The sequence below is a fragment of the Sciurus vulgaris genome (assembly GCF_902686455.1).
Source record: "Sciurus vulgaris genome assembly, chromosome: 4".
NCBI lineage: Eukaryota > Metazoa > Chordata > Mammalia > Rodentia > Sciuridae > Sciurus > Sciurus vulgaris.
Window position 1 is genome coordinate 6,597,420 of NC_136464.1, and position 19,367 is coordinate 6,616,786.

Below are 19,367 nucleotides of genomic sequence, written 5' to 3' on the forward strand. Positions count from 1 at the left end.
TAAAATTTGCTGAAAGTAATTAGTTAAAAATTTAATGCTACTGATAGGGTGCAGTGAAATATATTCAAACATTGCTAAGTGACATTAAAAAGTGGTTCACATCTCTTAAGAAATTCTTGATCAGTACATGTTCAGAAGTTTTATTTAAATGTTTGTAACCTTTGACCCATGAATTCTATTGTGAATGTACTTAATGCCACTGAATTATTCTTTGAAGAAATGGCTAAAATGGCAATCTCCAGGTAATAGTTTATTAGTTCTGTCTCACTCACACACACACACACACACACACACACACACACACACACACAGTGATTTGTTAAGAGTTAATACAACATTTTAAATATTTAGAACAATGCTTACCAATTGCAAGTAAATTAGCCTGTAACTTAGTTTCAAAACAGTTCAATTTGTCTAAATGAGTTTAAAAATATTGGGGGAAAGCGTAGTATGAATGAAAATAGTATTTTCCAGAGAACAAAATGAGGTGAGGGAAGGAATGGGCTGGAAATTGTTGGACTAATTAGACTCCTTGCCCTTGTGTGCTGAAGAACTTGCCACAGACTCAGCAAGTCAGCCAGGTGAGGGACTCAGTGCTTGGTTGCCAAAGGAACCACCTGTACTCTCCACATTAGTTCTCCAAAATAAGTTAAGAAATTGTTTTACTTTACTATTTCTTTTTTGTTTTTTCCCCGTGAATGAGAAGAGGTAAGAAAACAATATAGGCAATTTCTGACTTGTATCCTCTTATGGTTTTGGGAATGTCCCCCAAAGACTTATATGAGGAAGGCTTGGTCCCCATTGCAGCAGTGTTCAGAGATGGACTTTTGGGAAGTGACTGGGTCTTGATGGCTGTGTCCATCCACAGGTTCCTAATCCCAGCAGACTGTTGAAAGGGGGTGGGACCCAGTTGGAGGGCGTGGATCCTGAGGACTGTCTCCTCCCATCCCCTCCCTCTCTGCTCTGGCCAACTTGAACTGAGAGGCTTTTGCTCCACAACACTCTTCCGCCATCATGCTCTACCTCACCACAGGTCCACAGTAATGGAGCTAGCTAGCTGACCATGGCTGAGACTTCTGAAACCATGAGCCAAAATAAGTCTTTCCTCTTCTAAGTGGTTCAGGTATTTGGGTCACAGTGATGAAAAGCTGACTAATTCGTGTACCCAAAACTCAACCATTCCATACACATTATAGTTGTAAATTTTCCAACTTGGATTTTTGTACTCTAAATTCAGATTTCCACACATTAGCTGATAAAAGATTTTGAGCTATCACATCTCCTTCCCTTTGATTTTAGCAGCATCACTATGCATTTTGCTCTTCCATTCTGTCAAATGAAATGAAAATGAGCAAGCTGTGCCTTGAGACCTACAACAGCTGAATGACCCTGGTCAAGTGCACGACCAGTGCAGCCTTGTCAGTGTGGAAGTCCAGTGAGAGATGTCTGTATTTCTTCACAAATGTTCACAAATGTAACTTTGGATTTGCAGATGTAATTGATTACTAATAGATGGGGGACAGTACATGCTGTATACCTTTGCACTTGGTCTGCATAAAATACCCTGAGAAGAGGTTTTGACTGAATAATTTATGCATATTTTATTAAGATTTTGGTTTCTTTTAAGAATCAAGGTTAATTGGCTTGTGGGCTGATTCACTGTAACTCAGCCCCCACCCCAGGGAACACCTTCCATTTGGCTGCCCAAAGGTAAAGTACCCACCCTTCTGACTGCAGGATTGGTACCCGAGAGCCATGTATGGCCACTGCTGCTTGGCTTTGTAAACCCAGACCAGTGACCTCCTGGTTGACAACTTAGCAATAACAATTCAGAACTCAGAAAAACATATATATTTATACTTTTGAACACATTAGCATCTACAGTTATTAATATCATTCATGACACCTGCTGTTTGGAGTTCCTGTTAACCATCAGGCCCTGTGCCATGATTTCTCATTTTCATAAACAAACTCTAATAAACCCTGTTTCCTGATTTAAACAAAATGAAACAACTGAGCCTAAGAGGGAGGATGTTACTTGCCAGTGTCACAAACAAAATGAGATAGTCATTGTCCAGATCTGTGACAAAATTTTTCCAAAGCCACTGTGCCCTACTGCGTAAGCAGGCAGATGTTTTACCACTTTAAGCCACATCTTTCTTACAGATACAACTTCCATTTCCATGGTTTCTCATAACTTTTGAAAAGATTTGTAACAGTCTTAACCATTACCTTGTTAATATCTTCAAATCTCATTTCTTGGTCCACTTTGATTTTGCACTAAGGATTTTATTTTACCTCCTGATTTTCCAAATGGCATTTTTTTGGTGTGGGTGTCAGCTGGCAGATTTCACTTCACAGGTTTACATGAGTCCAAATAATTTGATCCATTGTGGCAATATCTTAATGTCTCAAATGTTAAAGTGTTCTACATCAGGCTTGTCCATGCTTGGTGGGATTTATTTAATGCAGCTTCGGGGAATCTGCAGTTTCCCTGTCGGCCATTGCCTAGGGAAGGCCCTGCAGATGGGCTTGCTCGGGCTCGAGTGTTGGTTGACGCACTTGAACTGAATTGGAGCAGATTCAGCCTTTCTACGCCCGGGGCTAAACCAAACACGTATTCTCCAAACATTACTTGAGAGTCTTTGTGGGCTGCAGGGCAGAATAGACAGCCCCAGTCCCTGTCCTTGCAGACAGAGCTGGAGCCACTAACTGCTCAGACCCTCACCTTCCTCCTCTCTCAGGTGCAGGAGTGATTGTCTTGTTCACAGTACAAATCAAATGAGCAAGTGGTGACTTTACAAACAGCAAATTGTACATGCGCTAGTATTCTAGGCACAGATCCCATTGTCTCATTACTTAAGAGTAAAATGCATATTGATGTCAATACAGTAGTCCCCCTCATCCACAGGGATATGATCCACCACCCCCAGTAGATGCCTGAAAACTCAGATAGTACTGACCCTACTTGGGCTACATTTTTTCCTATACATACATACCTATGATGAAATTTTAATTTAGAAATTAGACACAGTGATGATAAACAGCAGCAGGGCATGGTGGTACACACCTGTAATCCCAGTTACCTGGGAGCCAAGAGAGGAAGATCCCAGGTTAAAGGTCAGTCTGGCAACTTAATAGGGCCCTGTCTCAAATTTTTTATTAAGTGATGAGGATGTAACTCAGTGGTAGAGTGATTGACTAGTATGTACAAGGCCCCAGGTTCAATGTCCAGGACAACAATCACCTTCCTTTGCATCTTTCAGTAAAAGAACTTTCATTATTTCCTGGCACTCCTTATGGGCACTGACACAGCAAGGGAACAGATCTGCTGTGTTAAGTTAGAACCTCAGGGGAAATGCTCACTTTTCCATTCAGTTCCTGAGTTTTTTTAGGGTTCCTTCACGCACTTAGCCCTTCCAGACTCTTAACAGTAGGGAGACTGGGCCTGCATTCGCACTGCAACCTGAATAGTTTATACATGCATGAGATTTTTTTCTCTTTGACTCAGCACATAAATCAAAAGCCAATGGCGGGAAGCCGGAGGAGAGGGTGGGCTGTTGGTCTTGCACTCGGAGCGTGGAGTGGAAGGCAGAGCAGCGGCGGACATGCAGGCCCCAAACAGAGTGCCCTCAGGGTGCCTTTCCCGAGCCCTTTGGAGGTAGAAATCGCCCATGGATCCCTGTCTCCAGATGTTGAGCCACACCAAGGGGTCATTGAGAAGGAGCTTACAGTGAGGGGCAACATCCTGGCCATCAGATGGACAGCTGAAGATGCTTGCCTCCTCCGAATTTCCATCAACTGTCTTGAACACCTTTCCCTGGTGTTGCGGACCATGCAGCACTTTGGGCCCCCCATTTCCTGCTAAGCCTGTGCTTGGCTAAGGGATCCAGTTTAACCTCATGACCCCCTTCTAGGCAGTACATGGTTGCCTAGGGCAGTGATTCCCAAAGTACTTGCTACTTAAGTGTTAGGGTCTAAAAATTTACCTGGACTGGCCCTTGGGCACTACAAGTCCTCTTATTTGGAGTTTTACATGTTTGTTAATGCAGAAAATAAAACTGAGCTAGTCAAATGCAAAAAAAAAAAAAAAAAAAAAAAAAAGCCAATGGCATTTTTGCCGAAGCTATCATTTGTTAACAGGTAGCCTTTTTGTGCTCCTAAATGGAATGCCCACACCTCTTTTCCCCTGAAAGTCCCACATTCTGGAGCATAGGCAGCAGCTGTCATCCTCTGCAGAGTAGCCACCAGTTTGCTTTCTGGAAAAGTGCAGGGCAGCCTTGGTCTTCTGCACCTTACTCAGGTCATGAATAGGAGCCTCATGACCTGAGTCAAAAACAGGACACCCCTCACCCTAAATGACTTGCATTCATAGTGTGTGGGTGCCTGTTGGCAGGTCGTGTGAACCCCTGCTTGTCTTCCCTGGCATCTCTATCTGGGTATGTCAGCCCACAGTCCCTTTCTGGATGGCACTTGTCTGCTAACAAATGAAGGCACTTCAATGAGATTTCTGCAAAAAGCAGTGGCTCTCACATGCTCACCATCTCCTGACTGATAAGAAAATGGCCTTTGTTGAACTCCTCCCAGGAGGCCATTATCTTACATGATCTTTGAGATAGTCCCATAGGGTTAGCATTTCCCCTCTTATAGATGGGCAAGTGGGTTTCAGAGAAGTGAGTTAAGTCCTTACCTAAAACTTCTTGTCGGGGTGAAGGGGCAGTGGACACCTGTGATCTTCCTACCTTGACTGAGAAGAGACTTCTCTTTTTGGTTTGTAAAGTGCACATTTGTATATTTTCTGATTAAAAATACAACACAGGAACAAAGGACTTTGATAACCAATTAAAGAAATGACATTTCTTTGTTGTTTTCCAGTCAATAAAATTGGCCTGGATGTAGAAGGAGAAAACTGCGGAAATGCTGAAAAGCTGGCTGAATATATTTGTTCCAGTAAGTAGAAAAAGACACCCCACATGTAGACCATTTGTATTGCTTGTTGATCTCACAACCGTCACAGCTGTGTTCTCAGTGGTAATGCTGATTGACAGTCAGCTTGTAAACCACTTGCAACCAGAATCTGTTGTATGAGTCTGGCTGTACTCACTTGGGATTTAGTTCACCTCTTCTATACCAAAGGACTGGGGAAAATTTGAACATAACACAGAATACAATGTCTGGCAACAGGAACAAGCAGAGAGGCCATCTGAAACTGTTCTTAAAACATCAGAGGCTGCTGGTGTGGATGGAGACTCTTCCCTTCTCAATCTTGTCCTTTCCTTCCTCTGAGGAACTGCTTCCTTCTCTGAATTCCCTCCCACTAAAACTCGCTCCCAGGTAAAGAGCTGACTGGCTTAGTAAGCTCACTTTTTGGCAGCAGTGGGTGGACCTGGATTTAGAATGTTTCTAGGGATATTTGCATCTGTATGAGGATTAAACCTTAACTTTAGGCCTCTGAAGAACGACTGGGCAAGGACTTTCGGAGTGTAGGGATGGGAAGATTGAACACGCACACGTAGGGAAATCCTTCCTCTGGGTCACATCTCCCTTCCTCTCTTCCCCTGCGTCTACTCCAGCTGCAGACTCAGGTCTCACAGTACACCGCGCGGCCACAGGAGACTCACAATCCTCTTGCCTTGTGTCACTGAAGAGGAAGCCAGGGCCTTGCTCCTCAAGATCTGGGGCTGGCAGATGCCATCGATTCGGACTAGGTATTTTCGACTTGGCAAGCAGTTGTCTCATCAGAACTAGTGAACTACCATTGTAGGAGGGCATCAGCAGAGAAGGCTCAAGCCCTGGGCCTGGTTCTCACCCAGGCTTGATTGGCGGCTGCTTGAGTGTCTACGGAGCTGGGAGGAGAGGCTGGGCAGAGCACTGGCAGCCGAGGTCCTCGAAAACTCCCTAGGGAGAAGGCATCTTCTTTGTCCTTTGAGTAGCATTATCAGGGCAGGTAGGGAGAGGTGACACCTTCGGCAGGTTTTTTATGGCTTCTGAAACTGTGCTGAATGGTTTTGTTTTCAGGCCGTAGTGTGTATGTTAAGAAAATACGCCTTCTGAGGTGGCGTTGGCATCTAGTTTGCAAACTTGTATGGAAATCCTGGGGTAAACCTGATATAAGCCGCTACGGTTGCCTGGAGGTTCTCTAGCTTGTAGGTCTCTGTGCAGCCCTGGGAGCTGGTCCTGGAGAAAGCGCTGCCTCCTGCACTGCACTGTAACTGGGGCTCTGCGGGACTCAGGTAAGCCCCGGGCAGACGAGGGGCAGTGGGCATTCTGGGAACCACAGGGGACTGCTGGGCCCAGCAGTTTCTTCCCAAGTCCCCAATTCTCTCCCTCTTTTTTCCCCCAAATTTTAAATTTACTTTTTATTTATTTTTAAAAAATTTTTTTAGTTGTGGCTGGACACAATATCTTTTATTTTATTTATTTATATGTGGTGCTCAGGATCGAACCCAGTGCCTCACATGTGCTAGGCAAGCACTCTACCACTGAGTTACAACCCCAGCCCCAAATATATTTTTTATTAAAATTAATTCTAACTGATACATAATGTTAAAATTGTGCATATCAATTGAATATTAATTTTCTTTTAGAAATAATTTCAGGGCTAGGGATGTGGCTTAGTGGTAGAGTACTCGTCCAGTGCACGAGCATTGTTTCCATCCCCAGCACCACAGAAATGAAGACTCTGCTCTTGCCTTTGCCAACGCCCTGTATGCTGTATGTGAACAGTCACTTACTGAGTGCCTGTTGTACCCAAGGAACTTAGGCCCCTGGCCTGCCTTGTCTCCATCTTCACCACCACCTGGCGAAGTCAGAATCATCTCCACGAAAAGCCGTGGACAGTAGCCACTAGCCATAAGCTGCTACGTAAATTTAAATTTTAACCCATTCAAATTAAATGAAACTAAAAGTCTAGTTCTCCAGTCCCACAGAGGGGGTTTCACAGACTCGGTGGCCCTCGTGGCTAGCAGCCCGTGCTGGACAGCACAGGATGTTCCACTGTTGCCAGAGGTTCTCTTCACTGTGCTGCCGTAGAAGCTCTGAGGGAACACAGGTCTTGTCCAAGGCCAGGAGCTTTGAGGTGGCAGAGTTGAGGGTTCAGATTGCACTGCAGGGCCACTGCTCTCCGTGGCCTGCACCCTCAGCACACTTGGCAGCACTGCTCTGCACCCAACCGCCATCCAGGAGTGCTGGCCAGGCACCTTCATCCATGCGATCAGAGTGATGGCACTCCACCCACGGGAGGGTTCAGTGACCCCGGTGCCAGCAGAGTAGCCTCAAGGGGCCTGCAGCTTGGAAGAGTTTCCCCAGGCCTTTTCTGATTACCCTCCTTAAAAGAGTGAGCTCCAACCACGTCCTCCTGTGCTCTCCCAAGACCTGCATTGTGTGTTCGCTGGCCTGGGCAGAACTGTGGGGCACTGATGCATTGACTGACCCTCTTTCCCCACCCTCACCCCTGCCGTATCACAGGAGACCAAGTCAGTTCGACATGGATAGCAGGCATTTACAGAGGAACCAGACTCTCTGCAGAGAACAGGCCTGGGGCGGGGCCTGACTTTATGCCTGCCTTTTCGGAGCTTTGGGAGGTAGGGTTTATTAACTGATAAGAACAGGTGTGAGCAGTTTGGCTGCTGCTCTACTGGGACTTCTTCCTACCCACAAACTACTTCTGACACCAGCTATGAGGGCTTTTCCTCATGCCAACCACCAGTTCTCGGACTCTCCAGATATGAGCTGGGCACTCCACAATTTAATCCAGTACTTACACTAACTGCCCAAAGCTAGTGCAGACCCCACACTTAAGGGCTCAGTCTTGCAAGACTGTCCCCTACTTAAGGTGCAAGTGTTGGTGCCCAGGTATCCACACTCTGTCCAACTGGGCTCAGTAACTTGCTAGAGTGACTCACAGAACTCAGGGGTAACTTCCTGTTACCTGGTCTGTTACGAAGGATGTCAGCGCAGGCAGACAGCCAGAGTAAGGGGCACGTAGGGCGAGGACCAGAAGGGCCTCAAGCACAGGTGCTTCTTCCTGCAAGGCTGGGAGATGTCACCCTTCTGCATGTAGACATGTTCCCTGGCCCAGGGGCTCTCCAGACCCATAGTTGGGAAATTTATAAAGGTCCCACTGTGTAGGCTTCATTGTCAGTCATTGGTGTTAAGACCATTGGTGTTTAAATCCGTCCCTGGCCCCTTTCTCTTCCCTGGAAGTCAGGGTGTGGGGCTGAAAATGCCAATCCTCCGATCACATGGTTGGCTCCTTTGGTCACTAGCACCTGTTCTGAAACTGGAGCCACCAAGAGCCACCTCATTAGCATAAACTAAGGTTGAAAAGGGCTCTCTTTGGCTAATGGAAGTTGCTCTTCCCACACCTGTCACTCAGGAAGTTCTAAGTGTTTCAAAAGCTGTGTGCCAGGAACCAGGAATGAAGACCAAATGTATATATTTTCTGTTACTCTACAGTATCACAGGGATGTCCAAAAGAAGGTCAAGTAAAGAAAAGAGAGTCAAAGGCAGGTTGTACTGTAGTTTATGTGAGATGTTCTCCAGGACTTGCAAAGTCCTGCAGCCTGGCTGACTGGCTGGGTGCACATTGGCATTTGTGAGTAACACCTCAGTTTGTCTAATATCTTTGTTACTGAACCCAGGTTTGGAAGCTCGTCATGGAAAAAACTGAGAGATGAGTGATGGTGAGGAGGGCTTATTCAGTGGCCAAAGAATGGAAAGAGGATCAGCTCCTCCATTCCTGGAGGGGGAGGAGTTACCAATACAGGAGAGGAGAGGTAATGAAGGGGAATAGGAGGAGATCTTCTGGCAGCTTGGGTGCCACCTCTTGTCACTCCTTTCATGGTCTGATGTTTCCAGAAATGGTGGCTGGTAGGTGTTGTTAGCCTTGAAATGGGGAGAAAGAGAGAGTCTAGGCAAGTCCAGGTCAAGTTAACCCTATGTTGAAGTTTTGGGTAAAACATTTCTCAAATGATCGCTGTGTCTACATTCAGTAGGATTTGACTCAAAGATTAAGGCAGCAGAAGAGACAGATACAATATAAAGGCATAGATGAGACAGCTTGGTAGGGTAGATGTTAACGTATTCTGTCCTTGTCATGGGCGATACTGGTCTGCACTCTTTGCAGAGCCTTTGTTAACATCCTCTAATTTGTCACCAGCATGTCTTCCACTTACAATTAGAATATCCAAATAAAATCCAAGTTGACTGCTAATGAGAATCTTCACCTTGGTTTTATCAAAGCATTAATGATTTTCTCTCCCAACTTTAAACCCCAATTTCAAAAGCTAAAAATCTACTTCCAATGCTATGGTGAACAGTCTGATTCTTAGTTATTGCTTATTTATTTTAACTATGATTTACTATGGGACAGGTACTATTGTAAGCACATGAAACTATTAATTTATTTAATCTAATGCATGGAAGATCCTCCTCTCCTAGGACCTCTCTTCTAATGGAAAAGCAATTACAAGTTAAATGGTAAAGCATAGAGGACAGTTATAACTTGAAAAAGAGAGAAGAGGGAAAGTCAAAGCAGATTGTAGTCAGGCACAGTGGGGTACACCTGTCATCCCAGCAGCTTGGGAGGCTGAGTCAGGAGGATTGCCAAGGCCAAAGTCAGCCTCAGCAACTTTGTGAGACCCTAAGCAACTTAGCAAGACCCTATCTCAAAATAAAAACAAAAGCGCCCAAGTGTGGTGGTACACACCTATAATCCCAGCAGCTCAGGAGGCTGAGGCAGGAGGATCACAAGTTCAAAGGCAGCCTCAGCAACTCAGCAAGACCCTCTCTCTAAATAAAATATAAAAAAGGGATAGGGATGTGACTCAGTGGTTGAGCGCCCCTGGGTTTAATCCCTGGTGCAAAATAAATAAATAAGTAAATAAGTAAACAAACAAATAAATAAAAAGCAGATTGCACTGAAGTTCATGTGGACTGTCCTCCTGGACTTGGGAAGTCCTTGCAGCCAGGCAGGCTTGCTGGGCTCTTCTTCCATGCCCTCAGTTGACCTCTGTATCCCAGTGATGGCACTCTGATGGAGACCTGGAGAGGGTCACAGTTTTACAGACATGCACATTTCCTCCAGTGAGACATTCTTTAAAAACCAGGCTCCTTTTCTTCACCAGCTTAGTGACTGTTGATGAAGCTTCCTCCTGGCTGCATAATTCTCTCCGAGGACTTGCAGCACTGTTGCTCCTCAGCCCTGACAGCCCAGAAGGCCAGGCCTCCTTCTTGTGAGAGGAAGGGAGGGCAGACTTTGGGCTGCACCATTCACCATTTCTGTGTTGGCGTTCGTGTTGTGATGGCCTTTTTAGATTGGAAATTGGCAGCTTACTGACCTTGGTCCTGTTTAGGCCTTCAGCTTATCCCAAAAAAGAATGGATGGTCTTTGACTCCTAAGGGGAGCTGTCTCAGGAGATACAGCTGCAGCAGGTGGCCCCCTCCACAGCAAAGAGTTCCTCCGGGCATACTCAGGTCTCTGTCACATCAACAGGGCCATGCCTTTCCAGCAAAGCCAGCTGAGCTGATTGAACCTACGTGAGCCCTGAGTGCCTGCAGGCCAGGCACAGGCCAGACAGTGTGTGTGGTGTGAGAAGGACAAGCACTGCCCTCAGGGATCCCTGCAGCCCAGCCTCCTGAGTGCCACGGAGGGACCCAGTCCTGAACTTCCCGCCCATCTAGGAACAGAGGATAAGAATGAGCATCTCACTTCTCCACGGGAAATGTGGCAGAGAGGAGATTCTTGACTCCTGAAGGTCCCTTGCATGCCTTTGGGGCTGGGCTTGCTGAAAAGTTGGATAACTGGTTTTGCTACTGCATTCCCACAGCTGCCCCAGGGACAGCCATGGCCCCCAGCATCCTGCACCCGCCGCCCCAGCACATGTAGATGGGGGAATGCCTGGACCCAGGCTAGGAGAACAGCTCCTGAACGTGGCATCTGTGTGTGAAGCATTTCTTCACTCTGGAAAAGAACTCGGCATCTGTTATCAATACCTAACAATTTCCTGATTCTTTTGTGGTGGAACTGATATTTGTAGAGTATTTTATATGAAGAAAATATCCAGCAGTAGATAGGTGTTATACATACTGACCTGGAGCAGCAAACACATTCTAGTTGCTTAGCTGCTGCTTCAGGGAGAGGCTGCTGGATGGGGTATCTTTTGCTCCATTCACCAAAGAACATGTGTTCAGGAGAGCCTGAGGATGTAGAAAAACGCAATGTCTCTGCATGACCAACACCCATTAAAATTTCTTGCATCTGGTGGACAGATGTGGAGGGGAAATAGTTGGTTCTACTAAAATGCTTTTTTAAAATTTTTCATAGTTGGGGAAGATTCTGGCATCTGTCGTCCGTCAGTCCTGTTAAATGGTATCGTTTCAGGTTGGCATTCAGACTGCCTGCTGTCAGCACCATTTCTGCAGAGTGTAGAGCCCAAACGCCCTTCAGTCTTTGCAGAATGGAAATGGGGTGGAGGAGCATGGTAAGAGGCAGGGTCCTCCTGAGCAACTCGTCTCTTGGCCCTTTGGGCATGTGGTCTTGTGGCTGCAGGCGTAGCTGGGAGAATAGTGGGCAGGAAGCCTGTCATTTTTGGAGGTGGCTGCAGGGCCACCCTGGCCGTCAGTTCCCTGCTGACTCCTGAGTGTGAGCCCTGGCCCATCCAGGGCCTTCTTGAGAGGTGGAAAATCTTCATCCCAGTGCCAACATGAGCCTGATCCTTATCTTTCTGACTGAGGTAAGTTGCAAACTTGCTTTCTAAATAACGCCTGCAGCCTGGGAGCCACTTCAGGACCAGCAGGAGCTGGAAGCATGTAGGACAGCAGCTCCTCTTCCTGTGGCCATTGGTTTTCTAAGCACCTTCACCACATACCTCTCATTATCCTCATACAGTGGTTTTCAAGGTCAGCAAGGTAGCAGTTGCCCTTGCCATTTACAGGTGCCAGAACTGAGATCCAGAGCAGAGCCGGGCTTGGATCCCAGGAGCTGCCTCCCAGGAGCTGCCTCCCCAGGCCCGTGCACAGCCCTGCCCCTGAGTTTTTAAAGCCTGGTTTTGTGTTCACAGGAGAGTCATCAGTGTTGCCTCTTCTCTTTCCCTGTGGAAACCTCAAAAGAGAAATCCTGCCGAAAATGCTGAAGGACAAAGGTGACTAAAGCACATTGACCACGTCCCTGGGGATGAGGCCCTGAGGCTGAGGTGCACATGGCCATGGAGAGGCAGGGCTGGGACGCAGCTGGGGCTCCTGACTCGCAGCCTCTCCCAGGAGCTGTCCTTGGGCATGTTTCCTGGCATAAGCATCCTATCTGGAATTCATGGAGTGGCCAGGGACAGTCCTATGTCATCAAACTTGCACAAACATTCGTACAAATAAAGGCTGTAGTCTGGGGCCTTTATCCTTGCTCATCCTCCTCCATCGTGGGGGCTGCTCCTTGGTGTTCAGCAGGCTGCAGAGGACAGGCTGGTCCTCGTGCCCTCTCCTCTGCCTCTCAGATTCTGAGCAGTTTGCTCCAGCAGGATTCGGTTGCACTGGGAGGTCCCCACCAGCTGCCATGCTGGGTGGCAGACGTTCCATTGTGTTCCTGGTGCAGTGAAGTCTGTTTCCTTGTTTTGATTGTGCCCAGGAATTCCAATGGAAAGCATAACTGTCTATCAGACAGTTCCACACCCTGGAATCCAAGTGAACCTGGACAGCTACTATTCCAAGAAGGTATGTGGTGTTTCCAGGGAGATCCCTGGCAGGACAGGCCCCCCAGTGGTGAGCACAGGCTGAGGGGCATGAACTTGTAGATGCTGGTTGTCCACATGGTTGCACTGTACCCAGCTGAGTGACTTTGAGGAAGTGGCCTTTCTGGGGCTCCATTTTTATGTCTGTGATAGGAATTATCTAGTAAGTTTGTATAAGGATTAATAAGGAGATACTTGTGCAAACCCCTTCATGTAGCATCCAAGGTTTATACAAGCCTGAGGTGCACAGTGGCCTTGATGTTGCCATTGATTTCCATGGCGTCGGAGCAGAGGCTGAGCCCATGCTGGAGGAGCCTCTGTGGAGTCTGTACTGACTTTGGGAGGCCTGGGGCAGGAGAGTGGACAGCTCCAGCTGAGTTGATGTCTTTACCGTTTGTATTCAGAAGACACCTCCTGCTCTCCCCGGACAGGCTTCCCAATGCCTTGCTTGATTCTGGGGGTCCTGACAGGACAAACCAAATGCAGAGGCCATGCAGGCCCTCTGCTCCACCAAAAGGGGAGGACAAGGTGACAGGGAGCCAGCTTGACTCAGCGCCATTTGACCACAGGAGCTAGGGGCATTATCCAGGCTGCTGGGCATGTGGGCTCTGTGGTGCCCATGTTCTCTGGCCAGACACAGCCCTGGGGACCAGCAGAGCCACCAAGGGGCTCTGTTCACCAACCTGTCTAACCCCAGCCTGCTCTTTGAACAGGTCCTTAGCAGAATTCTGCCTCTGCGGGGCAGAGTCCCAACACAACCTTGAGCTCCTCCCACCGTGAAGGTGCGGGATGCCTGTGGCTCGGGGTGTCAGTGCTGCTGGAGCCGGGTCTCGGCATCGTCTCGGCAAGGGATGGTCTTGTTTGCTCTTCCCCCAGGGTGTCCCAGCCAGCATCACATTCTTCAGTCCCTCTGGCCTGACGTACAGTCTCAAGCACATTCAAGAGTTGTCTGGTGCCAGCTTTGATCAAATTAAGGTATGGTTTTCTATGGGCTTTGGACTTTTTCAGATTGGTATTTGGGGATACCAATACCTAACAATTTCCTGATTTGGGGAGTTTTTGTTGCTGTTTTTTTCTTCTTTGCTACTAGGGGTTGAATACAGGGTGCTTTACCACTAAGATACAGCCCCAGTCCTTTTTTATGTTTTTATTTTGAGACAGGGTCTTGCTAAGCTGCTAAGACTGGCCTTGAACTTGCTGACCTCCTGCCCGGCCTCCCTGTTGCTGGGGTCATAGGTGTGTGCCACCAGGCCTGGCTGTGTTTTGCTTTTGGATCTTCACTGATTATTGTCTGTTTCCATATCGAGTCGCAGCACCCTGGACAGGCCCAGCAGATGCCCGTCAGGGAAGGGAAGACCACTTTCTGGCTGGAACTCTGGGCCTGTTTCCTCACTTGTGACATGGGGATGGTTCTCTGTGGTCTGTGTAGACATGTGGATGTTCTTCCCCGCCTAGTACTCATCTCAGGTTAACGAGAGTTCGAGTGAAGTCCTGAGCTTGGTGCTGAGCTTGGTGCAGGTCTTGGCATCCTCCTCTTCCTTTTTTCCAGCTAGCCATTTTGAAAAAGTTACCTATTTTTTAAAAAAAAATTCCCCCCCCCCTTTTTTTTTGGTACCAAGGATTTGAACCCAGCCCTTTTTTAGATTTTATTAGAGACAGGGTCTCACTGAGTTGCTCAGGGCCTTGCTAAGTTGCTGAGGCTGGGTTTGAACTCGTGATCCTCTTGCTTCAGCCTCCTGAGTCACTGGGATTACAGGTGTGTGCCTGACATTGACATCATTATACTCTAGCCTGTTTCTAAACAAACCTGTTTAAAAGTACAAATGAACCCTTGAAGTCTCAAGTGAAACTCAAGCTGTTTAGAATAGGCTACTATTAGCACCATCCACGCAGCAGCTGGGGCTGGTGAGGACACCTGTCTTAACTTGGCACAGCCCATTTCTCGGCCCCTCCAGATCTCCTCCAGTTCTCAGCAGCTGCAGTTCCCTGGCAGGTTCAGTACCACACACAAGTAGTTGAGATGCCACTGGGCCATCAGCAGTGCCTTTGCCAGGGAGAACTAAGTGGCATGACACTGTCAGCAGTTCCAGGTTGTTCAGGAGCCACGAAGCCTGCATCTGTGGACTCATCCTTCACCACTAGGACTTAGCATTGGCTCACAGGCACTGAGACCTGTGGGTTGGTGGCTTGGTCTTTCTGCCTCAGCTCTGCTCTAGATTTGCAAGGTGTCCTTCCTCATTCCTGAGGAATTTTTGTGGGACCCACTGTTTGTATACAGCTCTGCACAAAAAGTCAAGTGGGTAACTTTTGCCCTGAATTCACTACTTACAGTGACTTGGGAAGATGGTACACAGGTGTGTAAATGCCACAAAGGAGTCACACCAGGGCCGCAAGTGAGCCATTCACAGCCACCACCAAGAAACTAATCAAAGCGAGTGCGTTGCCTCGTTCCTATCTGCCCCCTCACCCAGCGGTCGCAGGCCAGCAGTGCAGAGCTGGGCTGGAGCCACAGGCTGCTGACGGGCTGCACGGAGCGGACACGCCCGGTCCCCTAATCAGTGGCCGGCAATGGAGGAGGAGCCCTGAGCAGGGGGCTTCCCTGGCCAGTGTGGGTGCTGTCCTGTGACTGCTGAGGAACCCACAGAGGAAAGGGCTCAGGTGGAAAGGGGCGCCCTCTGCAACCAAACCGTTGGCAACTGTCCCACTACCAGCTCTTGGGCTAGGATGGCGTTTGCGCTCGCTGCCCCCAGCCTCAAGCAGATTTTCTTTCTCTTAATGTCTTGTAACATCTCACTGAGATGAAATCCACAAACCCTGACATTTACTGTCTCACCCCTTCAACGCGTGTACCTCGAAGGGCACGAGTCGGTGGTTCTCAGTGTCTCCGGGCTGTGAAGCCGGCTCGGAGAGGCGGTGCGGCCGTTTGCCCGACCTCCCAGGCGGGGTGCCCAAGGCTGGCTCAGGCTTCCTCTCTTCCCTCCTCGCAGTTCGCAGCCATCGGTCCCACCACCGCCCGCGCCCTGGCCGCCCAGGGCCTGCCCGTGAGCTGCACGGCCGAGAGCCCCACCCCTCAAGCACTGGCCGCTGGCATCAGGAAAGCACTGCAGCCCCAAGGCTCCCGCTGAGTCAGCTGCGGCCCTGGCCCCATGTGGCCTGCCCACAGGGGAGGGCGCCCTGCTGCCTCTGGGGTGGAGCCCAGCATCGGGCAGTGGCTCTGGGGAAGCTGCCACCGTGAGCTCCTCCCTCATTCCTGAATGGAAGCACCTGGATGGAACGCGGGGCTGCCCGGGCCAGCAGCAGGCCTCTGTGCATGTCACTGCCCTCCGTGAAGGCCAGCTTGGAACCAGCCAGGTGCATGTGGCTCCTGGACTCTGCGAGAGCTTCCTGTGCCCGGCAGGAAGGAAATCAAATAAAGAACTCTGGCTGCCTGTGCTCACTGAGTGTCTTTATTCAACCTGTGTGGTTTTCAGTGGGAAGCTGTGTTTGGGGTGTGGGGGAGCAGATATGTCCACCTCCCATGGCTGACAAGCCTGGTATTAAGGATAAAATTTGCAGTGTATGAAGCAGATTTATTCATTCTATTAAAAAAAAAAAAAAAAAAAAAAGACCTTGAAGTTCCTGCTCGTGAGCTGTGGACAACTGGGATTCAAATATAAAGAGACTTTTTTCTTTTTTCATTCAGAAATGATTGAAAACAGCACTGCTGTGTTAGACCAGCTGGCCCCTGGCATCTCCATTGACTGAGAAATGTAGTTCCCTTGGAGAATCTGTCTCTGACTCTGTCTCCACTTTTTAATCCTGGCTGCTGTGTGAGCTGGTTAAGGAGACCCGCATTTGTTCTCTAATGGCCTTGGTGTGAAAAATCATTACACCCCTGGGTCTCTGTCTCCTTAAAAGACCATCTTGGGATGATCTAGGTGCTTGCTGAGCACCTGTCATGCCCCCAGGGAAGGGAAAGACTTTATGCCTTTTCTCATAACAACCTTGGGGAGTGGGCATTGCTATTATTCCCACTTTTCTGGTGTAAAAACAGGCTCTTCAAGAGGTGAGAATACTTGTTTAAGGTCCTAGCTAGTGAATGACAAAAACAGGACAAATTTAAAAGACATTTATGAATGCAGCACACCTCCTGTCAGATCAGCATTAGAGAAGAATCCAGTGATGACTGATTCTCCAGATCCCCAGATCTCAGTGTGACTTGATACTTGACGGGGTTTGAATATGTCCCCAAAGCTTCATGTGTTGGGAGCTTGGTCCCCAGTGTGATGCTGTGGGGCCTGGCAGGAGGTCCCTAGGTCGCTAGGGGTGTGCCCTCACAAGGGTTGCAGGACCCTGTTCCCTCCCTGGCTTCCTGTTTTGAGAGGTGATCTTTGTTCCCCACACATGTCCCATCCCTGCCATTGGACGTGAGGCAGCACAGCATGAGGGTGTCCTCAAAAGAGCTTGTGGCATGCTGTTTGGACTTTCAGCCTCCAAAACTGTGAGCTAAATAAACCTCCCTTCTTTCCAAACTTGGCCTGCCTCTGATGTTTTGTTACATGCACTTGGGCAGAAATTTTGGAACAAAGGCACTGCAGTGCCCTGCTTTTCTGCCCAGAATCATAGGCTTCTACCCCACAGATCTTCCTGATTTGAAAGTCAAACCTCGAGTAAGTTTACAGTCTTCCCTTGTCAAGGAGTTACCTGTGCTCGGGAAGAGCCCGGCCCCAGCCGTCCATGCTGAGGACGCTGGCAGCGCCTGCTAAGGCCCCTTGGTGAAGGAAGCTAAGGGACTGGCCTCCAGGAGCCAACCTGACACCACTCTGCATCCCTGGCTGTGCAGGAAGGAACCCACGGTGGCCAAGAAGTGGTGTCATTACACCAGGGGCATGCAGTGAGGTTTTGAGGCAGTTCTGGTAAAATGTCCCCTCCTTGGACCAGAGACGGCACTAACCCTAAAATGCTGCAGATTACAATGTGGCTCTACTATGGAGAGAAGACGCACCCTGGGGGTTGACGGTTCCTGAACTGGGTGAGATGAGACCATGTGCCCGGAGGTCAGAGCAGCACCAACTTGCTCTAAGAGTTTCTGTTTTCACTTTTATAAATACGGAGGCATCGCAAGAAATCAAACACGCATTCAAAAGTGGGCAGCAAGGCAAAACGCCGGGCTGCCAGAAAGGCTGCCCCCGCACCTCACAAGGCCAGGCGGGTCCGCCTGTTTATAGCCCAGGTTACAATTAAAATGGCTACAAATGGACCAGTGAAGGCTGGACACTATCCGTGAAAATGGACTACCAGGTGTTCTTTCTCACAACTCACTCTTCCTGTGGGCTTGGCCAAGGAAAAACTGCACGCGACAAAAGTTTAGGGTCATAAACAAAATCAAAGTCCACGTAGCCAAACCCTCAGTGAGGTGGCCATCACCACTGCCCTTGCACTCCTGTCCAGCTTCCCATCTTCTCAAGGACAGGCCGCTGCAGACCTAGGGATGCAGTGCAGGAGGCTGTCTCCAGGCAGGGCACAGCCCTGCGAACCTGTCACTTGAAACCTGAATGAGGGAAGCACTTACAGGTGTGAGGGGGCAGGTGCATTGTCTCAGAAAGAAGAAAGGGCAGAACTGGATGAAATGTCCAAAAGGGTTTATTTTAGGGCCCTGGAAGTTGACGTCTGAAAAGACATCAAGAAGCATTTGTTCTTGGAAATCTGCAGGAGTTGGGATCAGTTGCGCGGAGTCTGTGGCCAGAGGCCTAGAAGTACTCTGGCCCTGCCCTCAGCTCTGGCCCAGGCTTTGGGTTTGTCCCTATCCTGCCAGCTCGCCACTGTACAGGGGCCCAGTGGACCAGAGCGGGAGGTGAAAACCCTGAGCTCTTTCACCAAGTGCTGAACCTGGTGGGAAGCTGACTCACCCTCTGCTGTCCTCCTTGGGCCAGTGGGGTGAGCAGCAGGCTGGGCAGACATTTGACAGTGACGTCTTGGGGATGCAGTGCCACTGAAGGACCGGGCTGCCCACGAGGAGAAGTGCCATGGACGGGGAAAGGCCAGCCTGATGCAGTGGGCAGGGAGAACTTCGAGGTAACGGATGGCCCTGCAATCGCAGCGTGGTGACAGCTGCACGGGGTGCCCACTTGTCCCAAGGCTTACACAGTCAGGGGAGGCAGTGCATTTTACACGTGCCCTTCTCTAGGCACCAGAGCGAAGTGGACTGGACCATGCTCAGGACTTTGGCTGCAGGGCAGACCCACCTGGCTGGTGTCTGCCCAGACCCCATCCTGGGGGTGCTGCTGATGTCTCGGGCGAAGCCCGTACCTGAGAGCTGAAGCCCCCCAACAGACCCCAGTGTGCTGGGCCTTTGAAACCCACACCTGCATGCGTGGTGGGGAGTGTGGTTGCTCAGGCCCACCGCGTGGTGGAGAAGCCACCGAGACAGGCAGGAAGCAACAGAAAGAGAGACCCAGAGGAGGAGGGGCTTTAAGTGAAAATGGGAGAGAGGGGAACGGGGTGCGGGGCTTCTGAGGAAGAAGGGGCACCACGCGAGGACAGGGGAGGCAGGCGGCTCCTTCCCACAGCCTTCTGGGAGAGGGTACTTGCCACTGGTACTCGTTCAATCCCACAGCAACCGGAAACAACCTCCTAGGGAGCACGAACGGGTGGGGGTTCCTGGGA

The 19,367-nt window shown here is 49.2% G+C and overlaps 1 protein-coding gene across 2 annotated transcripts in view; it reads left to right on the plus strand.

Annotated features, from left to right (window-relative positions):
• UROS (uroporphyrinogen III synthase) overlaps positions 1 to 16,379 on the plus strand; it is a 29,698-nt gene extending 13,319 nt beyond the window's left edge. The window contains exons 6-10 of one of the 2 annotated variants that reach the window (XM_079137148.1): positions 4,876 to 4,950; positions 12,063 to 12,143; positions 12,620 to 12,705; positions 13,599 to 13,697; positions 15,710 to 16,379. In XM_079137148.1, coding sequence (XP_078993274.1) covers positions 4,876 to 4,950; positions 12,063 to 12,143; positions 12,620 to 12,705; positions 13,599 to 13,697; positions 15,710 to 15,847 — 479 coding nt within the window. In that variant the 3' untranslated portion in view covers positions 15,848 to 16,379. Of the gene's footprint in view, positions 1 to 4,875; positions 4,951 to 12,062; positions 12,144 to 12,619; positions 12,706 to 13,435; positions 13,569 to 13,598; positions 13,698 to 15,709 lie in introns of those variants that run through there. The other variant, XM_079137149.1, reaches the window with a different exon arrangement.
• The last annotated feature ends 2,988 nt before the right edge of the window (positions 16,380 to 19,367 follow it).